Genomic DNA, 18,951 nt, shown 5'->3' on the forward strand with positions numbered 1-18,951 from the left:
GTTTCATTTCGGGGGCCGTCCAGAAGTGAAATAAAATTAAAATAAACATTTTGAAATGACCAAATTACTCCAAAATAACAGATACACACACTTGGGGTATTTGGAACTCGTTGACTAAGTTTCAGATCGAACTTGCACCGCGTCTGCGAGATATTTGCTCCACACACACACATCCCCACAGACCTCCCTTGCTTTTATAAGTAGACAATAATAATATATTAAATCTGAACAGTAAAATATGCCGAGACAAAAAAACTAAACTTCAACGTATGGATCATATGCATATGTTCCAGAAAGTACGCTAAACCTTGCAAAATTACTCTTGCCTTCTCCAGCGCAGTACGAGGCATGAAACTGATTCCTTTACGCCGAGATGTCAGATGTTGGATAAATGGACAGCAATAACACAAAGTAAAGCTTGTGAACACAACAAAAGAAAGATTAAGTTGAGTGATTTTTTTTTTGTGTGCCATTGTTCTTTGTTTTTTCCATTTCTGTAAGACAGCTGAATGGTTTTTCATTATTATGATCTATGTTAATATTTTTTTTTGAAAGGCCCTCCTTTATTTCACTCTAAACAACATAAAATGGGATGATAAAAAAAAATATATATATCACTGTGTTTTTCAAGGATGAGCTCACTAATAAAATATCATAAGTTATTATCATTCAGACTGAAAATAACCATGGTAACCACCACTCATGGAGGAAGAGACCATCATTTCACCATTAGTTACCTGTGAGGGAGCTGTAGTGACCCATCCCTCACTTTACAGGTTTATGCACTCCATCTCACCAACATTTATACATATATAATTTGGTATTTTCATATTCTGATCTCACTAATTCATTGTTTGAAATAAGTTTATTGATAAGTTTTATTTTAATCCTTTCTTTGAGGCCATTGGCATGGAAGTGTAAGTCAGGTGCAGACAATCAGCGCAATCGGACAGAACAATGTGTAACCCATAGAAAGCTTAAAGTAAAAGGGTACAGCAGAAATAAAGTATAAATAATATATATTTGGAAAAACTAATGATAAATAAACAAAGATCTGTTTTTGTTAATTTCTTTTATATTTATTGTGGGTGTTGAAATTGACTAAATTTGAAACTCACCCACCCATTATCTATTTAGGGGTTGAACATGTGAATCTGAGTGAAGTTGTCCTGTTGCTTTTGAAGGAGACAAACGGTTTATCCTGTGTGGTGTGAAAAACAAATGTCCAGTACTATGACATCAGCTGGCTTCATCAGTTTTCTTTATTTTTCACTTGGGCACCTCGGCTACTCCCTGTAAGAGAACCATCCAGTGACGTGCAGTCAGGGTAGGCAAGGTAGGCAGTGCCTACCCAAGGGTGAATTGATATTTTGATTAATTGTTTTGATTATAATATAATTATAAATTATTTATTTTTCCATTTCCGATAGCCTACAGTACCTATAAGTTTGAAAGTGTCAGCATTTTGTGCTTTTTACAGCCCAAATAACAAAACAGCGCTATTTCCTGGTACGGCTACACAGTCTCACTCCGCTGTAAGGCAGGAGGAGGCCACACCCCCTCCCAAAAGCACATTGCTGCTCTGCCTCTGGCCCCATAGCGTGTTTTTATGTGTTTGCACATGCACAGTCAGTTCCCCAAAATTAAAAACATTTATGTAAAAAGGCAGACCACTATGCTGCCTTTGGACGTAACCGTGCTATGCTAAATGCTATACGTAAGTTTACAGTGCATTAGTGAATTAATCCAGCGTGTCCACTGCTGCTATGTTCTCTAGCTAGTGGGCGGGATAACCCTGCAGGCAGAATGACAGCGCTAGAGACGATAAAGAATCTTTCTTTTCAGGAAAAGGATTGGCTTTGTGGATGCTCCTCACTGAGGCTGCTCTGAGTTGTTGTTGTTGTCCATTTCTCCGTGTTTCTGTGTTTCCAACACAAACAACGTAGGCGCTGCCGTGTCATGAGATATATCTTGTTAGGAGAGTATGGAGGCTGTATTAAATAATTGTTTATGTTTCATTATTGGTATTTTACGATGTTGATTTTGTTACATTAACACTTGCCAGCAGAAACATATGAAATTGTCAATGGTGTCGACAATGGTGGTCTCGATTTGCAACGCCCTGCCTAACCAGCCCTAGTGCTCACGGCATGTCACTGGAACCATTTAAATTTTACATCACCAAAAATCTAATACAGTCAAAACATCGTTAAGATGTATGTCCTGCTCTATATACACAAAGAGAAATTAAGCATTTTAAAACATTAAAATACTGCAATTACAAGGTGATATAATGAGTGAATAACTAATGTACAATAAGCAGATTACACCTGATTCTCTCTCCAATAATGTTAAATTCCCAGCAGCGCAATCGTACAGAAACCTGTGCTACATATGTGACTCGTAAAATTGTTCCTAAATACTGCCTGCAGCATTTGCATTGATTCTTTTAATAATACCAACAATTAGTAGTAAACTTGACTAAAAAGATTAGACTTCAGACATAATCACAGAACAATGTTTTCGACCACAAACAATGAGCTACTGTAAATATGTTCGTATTCAATATAGGTGCAATCTGATATAGAGGCTTACAGATAAGCTTCAGCTTTAAACACTGTATAATGCCTGCATTTTCCAGTTTTGCACTACATTACTAACAGTTTGAGAAAATAATTCTTATATGAAAAGACAAGAAGCCAAAGCAATGAATGAGGTTTCCTAAATAATAAATGGAGCCGATAATGAAAATGTGATTGAAAAATGAAAGATGGGGGACCTTTAGTGTCATTTATGTTGAAAAAGTGATTAAATGTGAATATTTAAATTGCTCTATGATAGCTCTCTTCAAAAAAGGCCTATTTCTGCTTCAAACACAGCAGAAAACCATATAATAATAAATCAGCAATAAGTAAGCACCATGTTGTAGGTGTGTTGGAGAAGTAGGCTGAGGACTATTTGTTGATTAAAAGGACTAAACCGATAAACAACTTAGGTAATGCATTTTTTAATTACTGTTAACAGAACCACTGGGTCTGATTTTTACTCTTTTTGTCACTCTTTTTCTTGAATGAGTAAATACCATGAAAATTAGAATAAAATTGAAATTAGAGTAAAAACAGGTGATAGATTGTCTTCAGTTCAAGGCTAAACCTTAAGTGTAAAAATGTCCTTGGGCAAGGCACTGACTCCTTGGTTGCCCAGTGGTAGACTGGTGCCCTGCATAGCAGCTCTGTCCCATTGGTTGCACTTACTTTCATAAAACATACTGAACACTTTTATAATGTATGTGGTTACTTTTTTTTTTTTAAAAAAAAAAAAACAATTTAAGAACTTAACAATCATAACCTGTTGTAGAAGCAAAAGTTAAACTTTTTTGAAAAATGTAATTTGACAGTTTGATACTACGTGTTTTTGATAATTGTACTCAAATTACAGTTAGTTACCATTTACTTGTTCTCGCAAGTTCAAAGAAAATTAAATGTATTGTATTTCATACCATTATGTACCTGTAAAGGCGACATTTGTAATTATTGATATCACAATGTATATCAATGTATTGTTTAGTATCGGGATATAACGTATTGTGACATGCAAATCGTGAATCGTATTGTCAGATTCATGGCAATGCACACCCCTAGTATGTATATATATATGGTTGTATATTTGTACATATGTTTACAGTATTATACATTTATATGGATATTTATGTATATTATATTTATTAAAAATTATATAAAATGAGCTATATGAAGAGTTAAAAAGGGGTAGGGATTAAAAAAAGTGTGTACTTTGCCTACTCTTTTTCAAACTTGCTTATAATTTCTTATTTGTTTTGATTTTCTTGTACTTTTAAAAATAATATTTTTTGTTTGGAAATAAAGTTCAATTAATTCAATATACACACAACTGCAGTCATAATCCCACACATGGGCCTGAGTATGAGTAAAAGTGTCACTTCCACACTCTCACAAGGCATCATAAACCATCCAGTCTCATAAACCATTCCCCTTCCTTTACTGTGTCAGACATGATCTCATTCACAGAGCTCAAATCACACACACACGCACGCACGCACACACGCACACGAAATTCTGATCCGTCCCATTTCTAAATACTACAGTGCAGAAACATAAAGAAAAATATGCTCCTTCTATCTACAAGTATCTCTCTATAAAAGCAAGGAAGCTCTGTCTGTCTGTCTGTGTGAGTTTCTGTGTTTCCAACACAAACAACGGATGCTCTGCCATCTCATGAGATATATTTTGTTGGGAGAGTATGGAGGCTATATTGAATACTTGTTTGTTTCTTTAATGGTGTTTTATAATGTTGATTTTGTTAGATTAACACTTGCCAGCAGAAACATATGAAATTGTCATTGGTGTCGACAATGGTGGTCTCGATATGCAACACCCTGCCTACCCAACCCTAGTGCTCGCGGCACGTCACTGATTATCAATATATCCCTATCTGGGTGCTAACCCAAAATATTCTAAAAATAGTCTTTTTATTTTGCTCTCCATAAATCTCAAGCCAACAGTATCTCAGATACTCAGCTTGGAGATACATTATCTAACATTGGAATTCATTTGTATTTAAGATAGAAATGTCACAATAGGTATAAGGCCTTTGGGAAAAACACGGTAGTTTGCAGCACAGTGAAATCATTTTTGAAAACATCTCCCAAGTCGTCTTTATTTTATTACAAGCTAACCTTTAAGATGCTACATGGAAGCCCTCTTTTTCTGTTATTTGCCTAATGAAACAATCACTGCCGTGGGTTCTTTGCCTTAGTTGTCACTTACATAACTGGCTCTATAAGTATTTTTAGTCACATACTGTATGTCAGTGTTTCCCAACCAGGGGTACGGGTACCCCTAGGGGTACGTGAGCACATTGCAGGGGGGTACGTGGAAAAATTAAGAATTTATTTCCAGGATGATTCTCAATCATTTCACAAGTCTGTCAATAAAATGGTACGTGTGCGCAATAACTTGTTTTTAAGTTTAAATGCCTGTTTATAGGGAACATATTCAAAGCAGCTCCTTTTGTGGTAAATCTCATAAAAGTTATATATAACCAGTGTTTGGAATAACGGCGTTTAAAGTAACGGCGTTAGGTAACGGCGTTTGTTTTTCAGTAACGTGGTAATCTAGCTAATTACTTTTTACGCCGTTATTGTTACTGAACGTTAAATGCATTGATTAAATAAAATGTTTTTTTAAGAGTAACGCAAATAGTTACTTTCCTTGGTAATGAGTTACTTTTATTATAGAGTAATTTAGTTACTAACGCAGCTACTTTTTTGAACAAGTAGTGAGTAACTATAACTAATTACTTTTTTAAAGTAACGTTCCCAACACTGTCACGTTTTTCTATTAGCTCTATCTGCTAGCATAGCATCTCTTCTTCACTGCTAGAATAGCTGCATGCCAACCGACCACTGGGTTACCAGCGCCCTCTGCTGGTCCAAACAAATATCTGACGTAAATACAGCGCAGAGTGTTTTTTTTTTCTTTAAAGTCCAATTGCTAAGGGACAAAATACATTTTCAGTTGCACTTTTAAAAAGAAAAAGAACTATTATGCAGTTTTGCATTGTTTACTATCGAACCAGAATTGAAATGAATGGGCTTCTTCTTCATTTGTATTATTCCTTTATTTATTTCATTCAAGATTTATTTTGAGTTAAACTTCATTGTTTTGAATAGTTTATCAAGGGATTCTTTTGACAATGAAAAATAAAAGGAAATAATACAGTATTTTCGAGTTTTTTTCCCCAAAAAAATAAAGGAATATTTTTCAATCATCATTTGTCTACAGTCCCATTTTGTAAAATAAATCGTGAGAGAATCGTATCGTGAGTTGAGTGAATCGTTACATCCCTATTCATTCATAGAGTATTCATACCAAACTGCATTCTGACTTGCAAATAAATGAGAAATCGACTTTCGTTTTGGCGCCAAACCGGATATCGGGCTCCGAGCATGTGTACACATCCATAGATTATACCTACTACATTTCAGCCTGATGCATTCCAGAATAACAGAGGAGTAGCGATTTTAACTAGTGTACACAACAACAACAAGAAGAACAAAGTGAGTGGAGTTTTGAGTCCTGTAGCCTGGCCTAAAAACCAACATAATCAGGAAGTGAACCTGTTGTTGAGTCCAAGGAGTCCAAATAAATAATCCCTTTGCTGTGATGATTGTGATTGAACATTATTTGGAATTATAAAAAAACATTTGCAGTGCTCCAGTGGTAATTATCAGTACTACTCCAGTCCACAGGTTTAATATACTGAATTAGGAATTTCTGGGAAAGTGGCCAGCTCAGAGAAGCCTTGCACCACTGACATGATGACATCTGACTATTCTTACAGATGGGTGGACGCTTACGTTAAACAATGGCACTCAAATGTGATCAGATTAGCAGACATTTGTTGAGTTTCATTTACACAATGATTCCTGTTTTCTCTGTCATTTTTTTACTTTCTCCTACGGGCCAAATTGGATGCTCCAAAGGGCCGGATTTGGCTCCCCGGACCATGAGCTTGACACGCATGTACAAAGTGGGCTATAAGGAAAATTAATGTTAATCAAACCAAACAAAGATTAACTGAATAAAAATCTTGTTTGGCATGGATTGAGCAGACCTGCCTAAAGGAAGATGACCATGAGCTTCATTCACTAAATCCTGAGGACGATGTGACGTCACAGACTGTATCTATGGTTCTGATCAAGGAGGGATATTCCTAAAATGATTTATTTAAAGATTAGAATTCTGACTGCTTTGTAATCTCTTTAAACTGATCAACCTTATTTTTTTATTTCTGCTATACTGTCCTTCTATATTGCTGTTGTTTATGATGCCATGTGCACTTATTTTTACTGTTACTGAGAAGTAGAAGTGTGACAATATCTCGATACAGCCATATATTTCGCACGATCGATTATCGATATGCTCGAGCTAAGTATCGATTTTTTCTTGTTTTTTTTTTTTTTTCAAAGCTTTTTCTGCTTTTCCACTAAAATGTGCAGGTACGTCTTCACAGAAATTGTGTCACTGTTTGTTAAAGGAACCAATATATTGTTTACTGGAATATTGCACTATAATGGTGTCACTGGTAAGAAAAACCCCATTTTTTGTTTACAGAAAGCACTATTAGAGATACTTGTTCGTTTACATTGGTATGTTGACACTTATTTACAGAAATGTTGTACTAAAATAGTCACTGTTCACAGGACACTTTTTCAATCTATTATCTTTCCAAATCATGCCAAATCATAACCAATGGTATCTCAAGACACTTTACAGTAGAGCAGTCTTAAGGACGGACTCTTCATTTTATGGATACACACATATGCATATATAAGTATATACACATACATATGTATCCCACACCCAACATGTATGTCATAAATTATCGTAGATTGATTTCTGACCATTATATCGATAATCGCAGTATCGTGAGCTTTGTATCGCATATCGCGAGGTACCCAGAGGTTCCCACCTCTACTGAGAAGCATGAATGTTCTGTACATAACATCAAATAAAAAAGGAGGCATATTCCCACACAGAAAAAGAATGACATTTTTTTTTTTTAAAAAAAACATGTTGTATTATGTTGTGCACATCTTGTATTAAAGTGTGGTTGATATGAGCCCATGGTGAGTGTGTGCAGTGGTTGTGTCTTACCTAGTAGAAGCAGCTTCACCTCTCTGGCTGCTTTCTCTCCATCCTCTCGGAGGTTTTTGTCAATCATCTTTGACCTCTCAGCAGCAGCTTTATCCTCAGCACTCACTGTGCACCCCATTGATCCACACACAGCTAGAAGCTCACCGACCAGTCAACAATGGAAACACGGTTCCAATGCAAATAGAGTCACAAACGCGATGCAGCACTTTGTGAGTCCCAGTAAAAAAAAAAAATTTAAAAAAAAAAAAAAAAAAAGTCGCAGGTGTGGTGTAAAAATATGTCAAATCCAGTCACGTGAAGGGGAATTGTTTATGTCAGGATGGAATGATGAACAGCCCATGCTGATGCTCTCACTGCCCGCCGTCCAGTGTCCATCCACGGGAGGCGATGGTCCACAGTAGCCCCCTCCCTTTCCCACACCTCCCCTCCTCTGCAGCTTTCAAACCAGTCTGAGCTCAAACTGGCCCCGGTGTGACGTCATCAAAACCACTTGTCTTGACAGTCCAATTAAAGCAGGTGTGCGAAGGAGTCAATTAGTGGAGACACGTCGGAGCTGGGACTGCAGCGGGCCCTAAAAGACACCTGCATTCAGCTTCATTCCTCCGCAGGGTCCGGGACGACAGACGCAGCGATGCCAGGCGGTGTGAGAGGCTCTCAGGGACTAAAGAGCCGTGTGCACGTAGTGAGCCGGACACGCAGGGTGCACCGCTAACGTGGTCAACGAGTGTTTGCGTCACATGTTTATGAAACACAGCCGCACACAGTCAGTCATGAAAAAGGTTTGTGTGCAGCGACACCCAGTGGAGACACACACGCATTGTTACGTCATTTTAGTGATATGACGTGAAACTGTAAGTGGATCAGTGTGGAAGCTCATTTCCGCCAGTAAAACTAAAAAAAGGAAAATAATAATAATAATCGAGAATTTATTATTTTACTTTTTTGTAAAAAAAAAAAAAAAAAACAATTAAGAAAAGTACAATAATTAAAAAAAAATGAAGTTATAATTATGAGATACTCGGCCATAATTATGACTTTTCTATCTCTTAATTATGACTTAGCATCTCATAATTATGACTTAGTATCTCATAACTATGACTTATGATTTTATTACTATTATTATTTAACTATTTTTTTATTTTAAAAAAAACTTGGAAAAGTAAAATAATTTTAAAAAAAAATTCTTAGTTTGAAAATGTGATAAATACCTTAAGATGCTTCAGGTCTTATAACTTTTACTGTCGTCCAAAGTGATACTGAATATGAAATTATTTCCTTATTAAAGTTAGTTTCACAGCTTGCCTCAAATGACAGTATCTTCTTGTTAAATCTGCAGCTTTACCAGTAGACTTCAAACATCTTGATAGACTCAGCTTCTCTGTACTGAATGCTTCATCTCTGAGCTACTATCGCCACCTAGAGTTGGATGTTTGTCATTGCTTGTAACTTATGGAGGACCAAACCTGCCAAAATAAAATAAATGAAAAAAAGAATAAAAATAAAAGAACAAAACAAAAATAAAAATGTTTTATACGTGTAAAATAAATGATTGAATGAATAAAAGTTATATACATATATTTGTATTTTATTTTTTATTTCCACTTTTATTTATCAATCTAGAATTAATTTTTGGACAATATTTTTAAATTTTTGCATTTTTAACTTTTGTATTTTCCCCACTCACATTTATTTATTTATATTTAATTTTGAATTTTTCTTTAAGTTATTTTTCATGTTTATTTATTCATTTAAAAAAAAATTTTTTTTTCGTTTTTGCAGGTTTGGTCCTCCATAGTAAATATGGTACGTTCCCATGAACAATGCTGTTAGTAAATAAAAATAGAAAATATTTTAATGCACGCTGTCAGATAAATTAAAGGTCTGAGGTTGTCTGATTTAAAATAATATATATATATATATATAGCTTTAATATTTCATATTCATTTATTATTGCTGTTCTAATATATGTGAGCACATATTCTATTCTTTTATGAGTTTTGAAAAAGAATCACAAGTTTTACTTTTATTAATAAAGGTTAAGTTTTTCACTCTTCACCCCCCCCCCCCCCCCCCACCCACCCTCTCTTCTCACTGAACATAACAGATGAAAATACAGCCAACGATCAAAACAATGGCATTGTGAAATAATGTAAGAACGCTTCCAATTATTGGCAAAACTAGGAGTTAATTAAAAAAATTTATCACATTTTCATGTAAAATGTAGATTTTTCCTGCAGTCTGAAGCCCAGGAACTTAAATAGTTCAGCAAGCTTGGTCAACATTTTTTATTCTTCAGTAGCGACAAGCCTTATTCTTTATTACTTAGTACAAGTAGCAACAAACCAATACTTTGACAGGTTGAAATCTTACTTCTACTAATAATTCTAATGCTAATAATAATAGTATCACAAAAACTTTATAATACTTCACGAAGCAGAAGTTTAGACAAATGTAAAGACAATGTGTTTTAATCTCACTGGTTTATTTGCTAATTACATTTACAACACGTTTTGTGTAGTGACATTCATAGAGTCCAAGTTGGTTCCATTTGGCTGGGTCATGGTGTAATTAGTGGTTTAGTGATATTATTATAAAACATTAAGCCAATCTAGATGCTTTAATGGTAATTGTACATTTGCAAATTAGCCTCGCTCACTTAAAAGTCACATAGAAAAGATAGATAAAAATGTAAATACAATCAAATATTTATGGGAGGTAATAGTCTTAGCATAGATACACAACGTGTATTTCCTGTGGATCTCATTATTCATCATGACTTTATAAAAATGTAACAAATTTCATATGTTAAAAAGTAATTTCCAGGCTGTTTCTTTGTATTTGGAGATCACGGTTTGGTAACGATGTAGTAAAGCTACCTAACAACACAAAAGTATTACCATTATACATGCATAGAAAATATGCGTAACTCTGCAACACTTATTAAATACTGTGTGCTAACATAAAAACTGAAATCATACGTGAATCATTGGCGTCATTTGGCTTTATCATGTACAGTAGATAAATATCGGTCATTTGAATTACAAAAAAAAAAAACACAAATATAGTCGCTTAATAAATATACACTCCTGTTTTTTCACTGAGTCTAATTTGTGCTGTTCCAAATGTTGCTGAAAGGCACCAGGGTCTTTAAGGAACGTTTTATTTCAAGCATATAGAACTAAAAAGCTTTTCTCTCACATCAAGTGTCAAATGCACTGATGTACTAATGAGAACTGTGAAAATATCCTTCATCTTACCTCATGTTCTTCATGTACAAAGCCCTACTACAATATTCTGTCTCTCAGTACAGTACCAGCTGCAGCTGTTTGTGTGTGAAGAATAGTAAAGAAAAAAGCAACAGGAAATGAGCATTTTACCATTTAGGCAGCAATTAAAACGAAACAAAAAACTTGCATTATATTTACCTGGTCATAAATGTGGGGTTTCTGTTCATATACAGGTGCTGGTAATAAAATTAGAATATCATGAAAAAGTTGATTGTAATTCCATTCAAAAAGTGAAACTTGTATATTATATTCATTCATTACACACAGACTGATGTATTTCAAATGTTTATTTGTTTTATTTTTGATGATTATAACTGACAACTAATGAAAATCCCAAATTCAGTATCTCAGAAAATAAGAATATTACTTAAGACCGATACAAAACAAGATTTCTAGATATGTTGGCCAACTGAAAAGTATGAACATGAACAGTATGAGCATGTACAGCACTCAATACTTAGTTGGGGCTCATTTTGCCTGAATTACTGCAGCAATGCAGCGTGACATGGAGTGGATCAGTCTGTGGCACTGCTCAGGTGTTATGAGAGCCCAAGTTGCTCTGATAGTGGCCTTCAGCTCTACTGCATTGTTGGGTCTGGCGTCTCGCATCTTCCTCTTCACAATACCCTGTAGATTTTCTGTGGGGCTAAGGTCAGGCGAGTTTGCTGGCCAATCAAGAACAGGGATACCGTGGTCCTTAAACCAGGTACTGGTAGCTTTGGCACTGTGTGTAGGTGCCAAGTCCTGTTGGAAAATGAAATCTGCATCTCCATAAAGTTGGTCAGCAGCAAGAAGCATGAACTGCTCTAAAACTTCCTGGTAGACGGCTGCATTGACCTTGGACCTAAGGAAACACAGTGGACCAACACCAGCACATGACATGGCACCCCAAACCATCACTGACTGTGGAAACTTTACACTCGACCACACGCAACATAGATTCTGTGCCTCTCCTCTCTTCCTCCAGACTCTGGGACCTTGATTTCCAAAGGGCATGCACAATTTACTTTCATCAGAGAACATAACTTTGGACCACTTAGCAGCAGTCAATCAATCAATCAATCAATCTTTTATTTGTATAGCGCCAAATCATAACCAATGGTATCTCAAGACACTTTACAGTAGAGCAGTCTTAAGGACGGACTCTTCATTTTATGGATACACACATATGCATATATACGTATATGCACATACATATGTATCCCACACCCAACATGAATTCATCATGGCGGCAAGGAAAACCTTCTGTTAAGCAGCAGGAACCTTGTGTGGATCCCATTCCTATGATGAACAGCCATCCACGTTATGCTGTGTTGGGTGTGTGAAGAGGAAAGGGTGGAGACAGAGTTGTTGAGACTCTGTAACTCCACACTGAGGATCCCACGGACCTGCAAGACAAAAGCCAGAAGGAGTACAGGAGCAAACACACAAGGGAAGAAGCAGACATAGAGGGAGTGTTTGAGAGAGGAATGGGACCCTCTCCGGTCCCTCTCTAACCTAAATGACCTCTCTCTTAACGCCCTCTCCAACCTCTCTCCAACCGAGCATGCCAGACCCCCCCGGCAGTCTATGCCTATTGCATCTTAACTATGAGCTATGAGCTGGTTCCTAACTAAAAGCTTTACCAAAGAGGAATGTTTTGAGCCTAACCTTAAAGGTAGAGAGGGTGTCTGCCCCCCGAACCGTGGTTCGGGGGGCAGACAGGCCCCACTTCTCTCCAGAGAAGTGGGGCCTGATAACTGAAAGCTCTTCCTCCTATACTACTTTTAGAGACAAATGGAACAACGAGTAGTCCAGCATTTTGAGAGCGTAGTGTTCTGGGGGGATTGTATGGCACTACAAGCTCCTTGAGATAGACTGGTGCCTGTCCATTTAGGGCTTTATAAGTGAGAAGAAGAATCTTGAATTCTATTCTGTATTTTATGGGAAGCCGATGCAGAGAGGCTAATACAGGAGTAATGTGATCTCTTCTCCTAGTTTTAGTCAGTACACGTGCGGCAGCATTTTGAACCAGCTGAAGTGTCTTAAGCGACTTGCTCGGGCAGCCTGCTAAAAGAGAATTACAATAATCCAGTCGAGAGGTAACAAAAGCATGGACTAGCTTTTCGGCGTCGCCCTGAGACAGGATAGATCTGATTTTAGCAATGTTACGGAGATGAAAGAAGGCAGTTCTTGAAGTTTGTTTTATGTGAGAGTTGAAGGATAAATCCTGAGCAGTCCAGTCCTTTTTGTCTTTAGCCCAGGTGAGACGCTTCTGACGCTGTCTCTTGTTCAAGACTGGCTTGACACAAGGAATGCGACAGCTGAAACCCATGTCTTGCATATGTTTGTGTGTGGTGGTTCTTGAAGCACTGACTCCAGCTGCAGTCCACTCTTTGTGAATCTCCCCCACATTTTTCAATGGGTTTTGTTTCACAATCCTCTCCAGGGCACGTTATCCCTATTGCTTGTACACTTTTTTCTACCACATCTTTTCCTTCCCTTTGCCTCTCTGTTAATGTGCTTGGACACAGAGCTCTGTGAACATCCAGCCTCTTTAGAGATGACATTTTGTGTCTTGTCCTCCTTGTGCAAGATGTCAGTGGTCGTCTTTTGGACAACTGTCAGGTCAGTAGTCTTCCCCATGATTGTGTAGCCTACAAAACTAGACTGAGAGACCATCTAAAGGTCTTTGCAGGGCACCAGGTGTCTTCAATATTGAACCTCTCCACAATATTCTAATTTTCTGAGATACTCAATTTGGGGTTTTCATTTGTTGTCAGTTATAATCATCAACATGAGAAGAAATAAACACTTGAAATATGTCAGTCTGTGTGTATACATAATGTATACATTATACAAGTTTCACCTTTTGAATGAAATTACTGAAATAAATCAACTTTTTCACAATATTCTACTTTTATGACCAGTGCATGTGTGTGCTAAGGCCAAACAATATTTTCTTTGTTCAGTGTAAATGTTCTTCCTGAACACAGACTCCAGTACACTGTGTATTATGGTGGTGTAACATACAGGATGTTCAGCCCTGTGCAGTCATGTTGTGTTTTCTCGATGAGGTGATACTCTTCCCTTTGTATAGACCCTCTTTTTACACATAAACACACACACACACACACGGATGGTGAATCTAGTGGCCTCCAGCAGCACGGCTGCTTCCTGTTGCCCAGTCCATAATAATGAAGCTCAAACTCATCACCATGAAAGAGACACCTAATGCAGCAAAGCAAGCAGCCTGGAAACAAAATGGAAAAGAATACATTTCTTATATATGAGATATTTGAACAATAACTGGAGGACAAAGTACAAAAGGCCCCTTACCAGAATCTTTTGTCTGGAGGTCATGGGTTCACGCTCGTTTGGAACGATACGGATGTAAAAAATAGCAGGAAAGATGAAAATCAGGCAAGGAGCTGATGTGGCACCTGAAACAACAAAGAGGGAAGAAAATGACATCACAATGTGGGAATTTCCTTTCTCATGTAATAATAATATCCACCTTTTCAGATCACACACTGTGCATAGCAATAGAATAACAGTAATACACCTTTTAATTCAAGTAGTACAACAAAAATTTAAAAATCCAATATTTACTAACTCATTAGAGTTTCTTAAATATTTACAATTATATTTTACCGTAATTGATAATGTAAGAAAAGGAGAAAATAAGTTTACTCCGATGATTTTGTTTCTTGATTATCTGACTTTTCAAGAGGTTTTGAGTAGAAATTGAGGGTTTATGATTAGCAATGCTCTTAACTTTTGATCCGCTGATCAAAAACAGCCTTTTTCAGTTTAAATATTTTTTTTCATAAATTTCCAACTTAACTTAAGTTTTTGGATCTCTTGCTCTAATTTTTTTTTTCATCTGCACTTTGAAGCATTCTTGTGATCCAAGACCAACCAATTCTTTTAATTTTTCCCCTGTTCTTAAGATTTTAATCAGGAATATACCAGGACTTTACAAAAATTATATAAAAGGGGATAAAACAACACTATGTTGAAACTGTCATGCATTCCCGTAGGTCTTGATTTACAAAAATGGATTGACTGTGAATTAAAATGAATACTCTGACATAGGGCTGACCGATTTTGGAAAATAATCTAATTGCAATTTTTTTTTCCTCAATATTGCGATTGTGACTTAATATTTTTTCAAGGGCCTCTTGTCATGTATTTTTCAATGAACACAAACAATAAATAAATCTGGTTCATAATAAACAATTTCAGATATAAAATATAAATTTTAAAGCACAGATTACAACAATAAAGCAAACAAATCTGTGGCTTTACCTCTTCAACATTTTTAACTTCACCTTTCATGAAACGTGCACTTTTTAAACACTCTCTGAACTGAACAGGACAGTCTATATATAAATAAAATAATCAGATAATAAAGCTTACTAATATCCAGTCAGTAACATCACACATATACTAACTAATATCTGCTTTAAACAATTGGACATTTTTTAGGTAAATCAAACTCCCAACAACCTTTAACAGAATGTGCAGACAAAATTGAAAAAAAAATTGGAAAAAAAAAGAATAATTTTTTTTTTTTTGGGATTAGAAAATCGCATTTTATGATATCATGATAATATCGCAAATGCAATTAATTGTTCAGCCTTACTCTGACATGATAAGTTTGGTGACAAATGTAATACCTTAAAGCACCAACTTGTGTTTCCTGCGTCTGTGCACAGTTGTGGGTTCAGACAGACTTTGTTTGAAAGCCTCCCGCCCCCCTGCCCTCCCTTTCCAGGCCAATTTACACGTGTGCATCCACATGTTTGCTAAAGTCAACCAAGGTGATGTTGCTTTGAAGTTGTCCTTGGTGGTCTTTCAACATGCAACTACAGCTTTGTGTTTGACCTCCAAGCAGAAAACATGTGACAACAATATTGACCCTAGTTGTGGGTTAGTCCAGCAGTAAACACACAGTAGTCACGTTTTTTTGGTTCTGATACCAATGACAAACCCTAAAACACTAGAGAAGTTGCAGGAAAATCAAATCAAACATTGCTATTAAAAACTACAAATGACACTGAAGAAGCTCTTTAAATGTGTCTCCTAACAACGCAAATTCCTCACTAAGAATAAACCGAAATATTTTGTTCCCACTGCTTGATCCTTTAGTGCAGTGTTTCTCAAACCGGAGTACGGTCTACTTATAGTAGAAAGAGATAGAGAAAGAGGGAAATTAATAAATAAAAGTGTTGTGGCAGTTTTGAATGAAATGAGTTGAAGGGTTAAAGGTCAAATGTGGACACAGGGGTTTTTTAATCAAAGGGTTTTGGGGCAGACCAGTCTGGGATTCAGAGGTTTAGTGTGAGCGTCCCGTGAATCTGTAGCTGTTCTGTGCTCTCAGGGTTTTTTACGCCACTGATAGCACTAAACATAACAATTATAGAGTCTCTGAGAAAGACCTTGGTAAATGTTATCAGTACAGTAGTATCTGGCCTGCTTAGGGCAGTTTGACCAGAACTGACCAGTAGAGATTCTGTAATCACATATCAGAAAGCATCTGATGTTCTTTCTTTTTTCTGATTTATATTTCTTTGTTTTCACCTCTGTATTTATTGTTTTTAACCTGTAAAGTGTCTTTGAGTTTCTAAAAAAGCACTTTAAAAAAAAAAAATTGTATTATTATTATTATAAAAAATACGGGGTTTTATAATCATACTAAAGATTACCAGCAACTCACAAAACAACAAAAACACAAAATAAGAGGACAATAAAATAACATAAACATAAACATAAAATTACACCAAAAACACACAAAATAACAAAATGATGATAGAAACGATTAGAACATGAACTGAAAATACAAAGGTCAGTCTCGGTGTCACATCAGGAGGGAAATGATCGTAAATGGTAAAAACTATAGTAATAAATCTATTCAGAAGGCACTAAATACTGTTTCAATCCACTTATATTTACAAAATGAGATTCTTTAAAATGTGCGTTATCACTCATTCATTCCATCATTATGCTCTAGAGTTGTTGTTTCACAGATTTCTGAGTAAAAATGTTGTAGTCAGACAAAGGGGGTACTTGGATTCACAAATAAGAGAGAATGGGGGTACTTTGAGAACCACTGCTTTAGTGTAATACTAACCAATAAATCCAAAGATTCCCAGAATATTTGGAGCAAAAATGACCAACAGGTTGATGAGGATGAGCAGAACCACAGCAATGGCAACGTGGCGTATCCAGCTGAAAGCCTTGGTTGGGAACAACATCTGCAGGATGGCTCTACGCACCTGCCAACAGTAGATCATTAGATTTAGTTCAGAATTAACTACAAGATCACTTTGGCGGACGATTAATATAAATAGAGGAAAAAACGTGTCGCCTACCGGGAACAACACTATGGGGACAGTCAACGTTACAGCTGTGAGGACAGCCACGCGCACACAGAGGATCAAAGTGTCATAGGGATCGATCCGGGCGTAGGTGTGCAGCAGTTCAGGCTCCACTTTGTCTGCAGTGAAATAAAAAGAAAAGGGTTTCTGAGTACACATGAACATTGCTGGGAAAAATAAACTCTCACCACCAGAGTGAGTTAGGTCAAAAACAAAGTTTAGGTCAACACTAGAATACAATGTTTTTCAAATTACATGGTCTTTAAGATAAAGAACTTATTTGAATATATATCTGTCAATACCCGTAATAAAAAGTTAATTATCATCCCATTAAGATATAATTTTAGTCTAATTTCATATATTTTGGAAAATAAAGTGTATGTACACTAAATGGGTTCAGTGGAAACTATAATTAGGCGTATATACACCAAATTATATAAGTGTTATTTGATCAAGTTTCTACAAAATTTTCCATCTGAAATCCACCTTGAGTTTTGAACAAAATAAACTGGCGTCTGTATCCAGATTAAAACCAGGATTGTATTGCGTTATCTGATCTAGTTTCAAAATCCTACTTTCAATTTTGAGCCAACCATATTCCAGATTTGATCCAATCCCAAAACCAAAATCAGATAACCTTAAATACACAACTGGTCCTCGAACCTGACCTGTTTAACCACTACAGTCAGTGACGAGGTACATATAATAAAGAAAAAGTGAAATACAAATGTTTTTGTGACAATTGGATATATTCCTAAACACAGAGTGCAATAACAAACCTAATAAAACATTTTTTTTGTGATTCACTGTCGACCTATATTAAGTTTTTTGTTTTTAAAAAAAAAGTTACATTTACTATTGGAAATTTGAGCTTTTCTTAAAATTTAGTGACTTTCTAAACAAGTGTTTTTCAATCTTGGGGTCGTGACCCTACGTGGGGTCGCTTGAAATGTAAACGGGGTCGCCTGGAATGTGTTACAATATTTACTGATCATTATTATTATTATTCCTTTTCAAATTAAAACACAATCTTAAACAATTGTATGCTATACCTTCACTTTCTCAAATATAAATCTAGTTCAAATGAAATGCAGTATAAAGAGAAGAAAAAAGAGAAAAAGGAAGACAAGAAGAAAAAAAACATACACAGTACAGCAAACCTGATCAATAACAAATTCTCAAAAAAATTCCTTGGGGTTGCCAGAAATGTGGAATATAAAAATGGGGTCACAATCAAAAAAAGGTTGGGAACCACTGTTCTAAACCATCCACAATGTTTTTTTTCATGTATTTGGTATTATATACAATATATATTGATGTTGTTATAATGTTTTTATTTGTCTCACAACAAGAAAAAGTGAGTTCATGTTGGGTCATCTTGCTTTTTTAGATACAGTAACTGCATTTATAGCACTGGTAATCTAGATTCAGAAATCTAGAAAATGTGTATCTGGATCAGGGTGATCCGATCCACTGTTGCTTTGAAAAACTGGATTAGATATAAGAACGATCATCTGGGATTTCCAAATCTGAATTCTTTTCATCTATTACATCCATAACGCTTTGAACAACTGGAGATTTTGAAACCCAAAAAAAACATGTTCT

At 36.0% G+C, this 18,951-nt stretch overlaps 2 protein-coding genes across 3 annotated transcripts in view; both read right to left on the reverse strand.

Moving 5' to 3' along the window:
* Positions 1-8,459, reverse strand: part of gnai2b (guanine nucleotide binding protein (G protein), alpha inhibiting activity polypeptide 2b) — a 33,417-nt gene extending 24,958 nt beyond the window's left edge. Inside the window, exon 1 of the mRNA XM_028446657.1 lies at positions 7,698-8,459. Within this exon, the coding sequence (XP_028302458.1) occupies positions 7,698-7,815 (118 nt within the window). The 5' untranslated portion in view covers positions 7,816-8,459. The remainder of the gene's footprint in view (positions 1-7,697) is intronic.
* A 4,930-nt stretch (positions 8,460-13,389) lies between these two features.
* Positions 13,390-18,951, reverse strand: part of slc38a3b (solute carrier family 38 member 3b) — a 30,734-nt gene continuing 25,172 nt past the window's right edge. For both annotated transcript variants that reach the window (XM_028446621.1, XM_028446620.1), the window contains 4 exons: positions 17,341-17,465; positions 17,100-17,244; positions 14,303-14,406; positions 13,390-14,216 (listed from right to left, as the gene is read on the reverse strand). In XM_028446621.1, the coding sequence (XP_028302422.1) occupies positions 14,112-14,216; positions 14,303-14,406; positions 17,100-17,244; positions 17,341-17,465 (479 nt within the window). In that variant the 3' untranslated portion in view covers positions 13,390-14,111. The remainder of the gene's footprint in view (positions 14,217-14,302; positions 14,407-17,099; positions 17,245-17,340; positions 17,466-18,951) is intronic.

Source organism: Gouania willdenowi, chromosome 5, assembly GCF_900634775.1.
Source record: "Gouania willdenowi chromosome 5, fGouWil2.1, whole genome shotgun sequence".
NCBI classification, from domain to species: Eukaryota; Metazoa; Chordata; class Actinopteri; order Blenniiformes; family Gobiesocidae; genus Gouania; species Gouania willdenowi.